This window comes from Alnus glutinosa, chromosome 5 (genome assembly GCF_958979055.1).
Source record: "Alnus glutinosa chromosome 5, dhAlnGlut1.1, whole genome shotgun sequence".
Classification (NCBI taxonomy): domain Eukaryota; kingdom Viridiplantae; phylum Streptophyta; class Magnoliopsida; order Fagales; family Betulaceae; genus Alnus; species Alnus glutinosa.
Genome location: NC_084890.1, coordinates 1,117,313 through 1,121,783, shown reverse-complemented (window position 1 = coordinate 1,121,783; position 4,471 = coordinate 1,117,313). Strand labels below are relative to the sequence as shown.

Below are 4,471 nucleotides of genomic sequence, written 5' to 3'. Positions count from 1 at the left end.
TATCCTCCTCAGTTGGGGGAAGCTCAAAAAATTAAACAACTTCCTTCCTCGGTTCGAGAGGCATCGAGCTCGGAGGCTAGCTGGTTTTTATCTCCATTAACCTCGGTTAAGTCATTCAAAAACCCGGTCTAATGTTACTTCAGATTCGCATACCTGAGCCTCAAATGCATCACATTGTTTCTGGCTCTCTGTGAGCCCTGCAACCAAATTATCCTTGGCCTCTGATTCTTCGGCAAGCTGAGATAGTCCCAAAACCTATGCCGCTTTCTAGGTATTCTAACAACCATGGTCTCTATTGATATGCATTCCCTTCATTATCAATCTAATTGTGTAATTAATTTTCATATACTAATTATGAAAACTCCATGTTTGATAGACAAGAAATTATCCATATATATGCATTCCCTTCGTTATCAATTAATTACACAGTAAACAAACAGTGTAATTAATTGTCGGTTCTAATAAATATATTGATGGGTACGTGTAACAAGTAATTTATATAAATTACTACAATAAAGATTATATAAATTACTATTAAATTTTAAATTTAATAATAATTTTTATTACCTCATAAAAGTATGCAATTAAAAATGTGAGAATGTAGGTAATTATTTGGAGCAAGAACGTACACGAAGACTTTTGGATAAGGCTAATGGGTGAAAAATTTAGTCAATATGTATGTATTATATTTGTTGATATATATATAAATAGAAAAGAAAATGACATGATGAAAGGAATTTCCTTATTTGTTGTACGTGTAGATCGAGTGAGAGCCCGCGGAAGAGAGCCAAAACCCGTAGCTTTTGAAATCATACGTACCCTCACAATCGTTCTTTCAGTTTTGCGCAAGAAAAATCTCCCTCACACTCCCATCTGTTTTCTCATCGACTTAGCTCGATCTCCGGCGGCCTGGCATCCACCTTTTATCAGGTAAACCATTTCTCACTTTCAATCTCTCTAAAACCCTACTTGTACGGACTTCTTGATCGATCTCTTTCATCCGTTTATTGAACTGCATGTTAATTATAGAATACTTTCAGTTTTCTTAATTGTAGGATTTATTTCCTTAATTTCTTTAGTTTTTCTTGGGTTTATTCCCTTTTCCTTTATTCTTCTCTTCTCTGTGGTTTATTATTAAGAGAAGAAGAGATCGATCACTAGAGATAGAGTACGTATGATGTAGGACAAATTATTGCAGAATATATATTAATCAAGAAATAAAATATAACTCCATAGTTTCTTGATCAAGAACGTACGCTACAATGTCTGGGCCGAAGAGGAAGCCAAATAGGCCTATAATGGACGAGGTGACCAACGATGATAACTCCGTCCTACAGTCGCTCCGCCAACTGAAACGGAAGATAGCGGGGAAAGTGAGGAAGAAACAAGTTTCACTCCATCCAGCCATTATGGTATGTACATATCAAGGTTTTGTTCTTTAATTTCATGCATTAGTTTTTGGGTTGTTCAGAGTAATATGGTGCACGTATTTAAGGCGAAAGAAGAAAATTGATGGATTTTTTTTTTTCTTTGTGAAACTATATATGATGCACGTACGTCAACTTTTTGTTATATATAGAATCCGAAGTTTCTTTTATTTCTAGGAAAAGTCAACAAAATTCTCTCAAATTACCGCCTGATAATGCATGTTCCTCTAAACTTTCAATTAGAATAATGTTACCCCTCAAACATATAGTGGTATTTTTAGGGTTATTTTGGTCTTTTTGTTGTCTTTTAAGGAGCATTGACAACTTTTTAATAGTTCGGAAGGGCATTTGTCCCGATTGAAAAACTAAAAAATACACTTAAGTACTTTTCGAGTGCTTTTTGTTGCACTCAAATCGTACAATTTCCACAACTCTATTGACAGCTTTTCCAAATAACTCCTTCCATCTTGAAGATTCTCCTTGGGGGTGTAGAATTAATGGATCGATACAATATAATGGATAGTGTAATTTTTGGCCTTTGAATATATATTTATATATGTATGCATACATATATAAATATGTATTCACACACACATATATATATATAAAATATATATACTTGGATTCATATCTATAGTTTTTTTTATTATTATTATATATACTGATTTATATGTTAGCAGAGTCATGATTGGCGTAATCAGGGTGTTCTTCATCCCTTAATTCATGACCAGGAAGATAGTAAGTCATGCAATATTAATTTGATATTTTAGTTATGTTATAATTTTTCATAAATGAATTACATATACATATATTTTTTTTGTTGTAGAATATTGTTGGGCGGTTACAGTTGCAGAGACCGTCGCGGCAGTCTATAAACTAAACAATCGAGAAAAACCTCTCCCTGAACTGTCGGTGCAAGAGTTGATCGACTTTTGCAAGCCAGAAGAAAAAAAAATATATGGGCATAGTGTGTTCGATGCTTTTAAATGGGTCCAAAAACATGGACTTAGGAGGGAAATAGTTTATCCCTTCGTAGGCGAAAAGCAAGACGGTAAACCAAAATCGAAAAAACAGGTAATTATTAATAAAACTTTTATTTTTTTTCACCTCTATTTTTGTTTTTTTTCAATATTTTACTCTTCTCTAGAGGAGAAGGGCTATAAAATTGAGCGGGGTTCGCATGATCCATCATCGAGACGAAAAAAAGATGATGGCGATCGTAAGAAAACAGCCCGTAGTGGCCATGCTCGAACCAGCTGATGACAAAATTGACTACTTCACGGGGGTAATTGTAATTAATTTATTCGTGTAACAATATCAATTTGTTCTCTTTTTATTTTTATGATTTTGTTAATTATCATGTGACAGGATGGTATATTTATACCCTCTGGAGAGGATGAAGAGAATGGCATATATAATTATAAACCCCCTGGAAAGGATAATAATACTTCCAAATATCACAGCGTTATGATTGTTGGGTTTGGGACTCTGAAAGAAAAGAATTATTGGCTGATCAAAAACTCATGGGGACGAGAGTGGGGATCCGAAGGATATGGAAAGATACTCCGATTATCTAGTGTTGAAAAAAAATATCCGAAGGACTACATGATTATAGGAGTTGTATATCCTATAATACGTCATTCGACTGCATAGACAAAGGAGAAGTCTGGTTGAAGACTTGATCACGAAAGCATGAAGTGTTACAGCAACAGAAGACTTAATTGTTACAATATATCCTCTCTTGATTTAGACTTGTCAAGAACCTCTTTTGATTTGAGAAAATAAATATCTGTTAAAAGTAGTAACTATCTTATTTCTTTTCATATAATCGTTATTCTCTTTATTTCTTTGTTAGTCGTTGTTTACACGTTAAGTCGTAGGCCTTGCATGCATGCTTCTGTAAGATTTCAGAAATTAACAGACACTACAAAAATTGATGCAATTAGCCGCGTGTCTTTATGACAACGTGGCAGGTTGCATAGAAAAAACAAGTAGCCACGTGTAATAAATTGACGCGACCAATTGGCCGCGTGTATTTTTTACACGCGTCCAATTGGCTGCGTGCATCAAATAAACGTTGCCAATTGATTCTAATTTCTCCCTCTTTTTTTTTTCGTTTGCATTTCCCCGCCCTTTATCTTATCATTTCCGCCTTTCTCTCTCTTTTTCATTTCCCCACGCCCCTTTGACTTTTCTTTTTCATTTCTTTTTTCTTCCTTCTTTCCCTTATTTCTTCCCCTTTCTTCACACAATCACAGAGAGGGAAAAGGAAGAGGGAGACTGAGAGAGCTGGAGAGAGAGATCCTGAGATAGATCCGGCAAATGACGACGGAGCTGGAGTCCGGAGGGTCACGGCCCGAGAGGTTGAGCTTGTGGTCGACCAACTCTCAGAGATGGAGGAGATCCGGCCGACTCACCCTCGTCGGCCGGTTTTTGGTTTGATTTCTGTTCGGTTTTTCTTTTCCTTCTTTCCTTCTTTCCCACACTCGCTGTTCCTTCTTCTCCTTTTTTTTTTTTTGTTCTTTTCTTCACACAAAGGGAGATGGAAGAGGGAGACCGATCAGAGATAGATCCGTGGTCGACGACGGAGCTGGAGTTCGGAGGATCACAGCCGGAGAGGTAGAGATCCAGATCGACTGATTCTCAGAGATGGAGGAGATCCGGCCGACTCACGCTTGTTGGCCGGATTTTGAATTTGATTTTGGGTTTCTCTTGTTTTGGTTTGATGATTTCCGGCGACTGGTTAACTGGGCGACTGGGTTTAATGGCCGGCGTGTTTCATTTTTTTTTTTTTTTTTTTTTTTTTTTTTTTTTTTTTTTCTGGTTTTATTTCCGACGACTTCTTGTTGTTTTGGTGTATTGAATTTTTTCCCATTTTGGGTTTTTTGTATTTTTGGTTTGATGGGTTCGAATCCGGCGATTGGGTGATTGCCGGTCCCAGCCTGGATTTACGCCGGATTGGGAGAAGAAAAAAGACTGGCCTGGCCGGATTTACGCCGGATTGGGAGAAGAAAAAAGACTAGCCTGGCCGGATGTACGCCGGA

The 4,471-nt window shown here is 36.8% G+C and overlaps 1 protein-coding gene across 1 annotated transcript; it reads left to right on the top strand.

The window, feature by feature from the left end:
- Nucleotides 1–1,262: 1,262 nt before the first annotated feature.
- LOC133868179 (cysteine proteinase COT44-like) lies at nucleotides 1,263–4,067 on the top strand. The gene is made up of 7 exons (XM_062305001.1): nucleotides 1,263–1,412; nucleotides 2,108–2,165; nucleotides 2,254–2,501; nucleotides 2,575–2,712; nucleotides 2,796–3,047; nucleotides 3,686–3,856; nucleotides 3,966–4,067. The coding sequence occupies exons 1-7, from the start codon at nucleotides 1,263–1,265 to the stop codon at nucleotides 4,065–4,067; spliced, it is 1,119 nt and encodes a 372-aa protein (XP_062160985.1).
- Nucleotides 4,068–4,471: the final 404 nt, after the last annotated feature.

Bases quoted from the DNA above. Each gene is read 5' to 3' on its own strand.
- LOC133868179 (XM_062305001.1), top strand. From the start codon at position 1,263: ATGTCTGGGCCGAAGAGGAAGCCAAATAGGCCTATAATGGACGAGGTG. The intron at 2,502-2,574 runs GTAATTATTAAT...ACTCTTCTCTAG, and splicing joins AACCAAAATCGAAAAAACAG to AGGAGAAGGGCTATAAAATT. The intron at 3,048-3,685 runs GTATATCCTATA...ACACAATCACAG, and splicing joins ACTACATGATTATAGGAGTT to AGAGGGAAAAGGAAGAGGGA.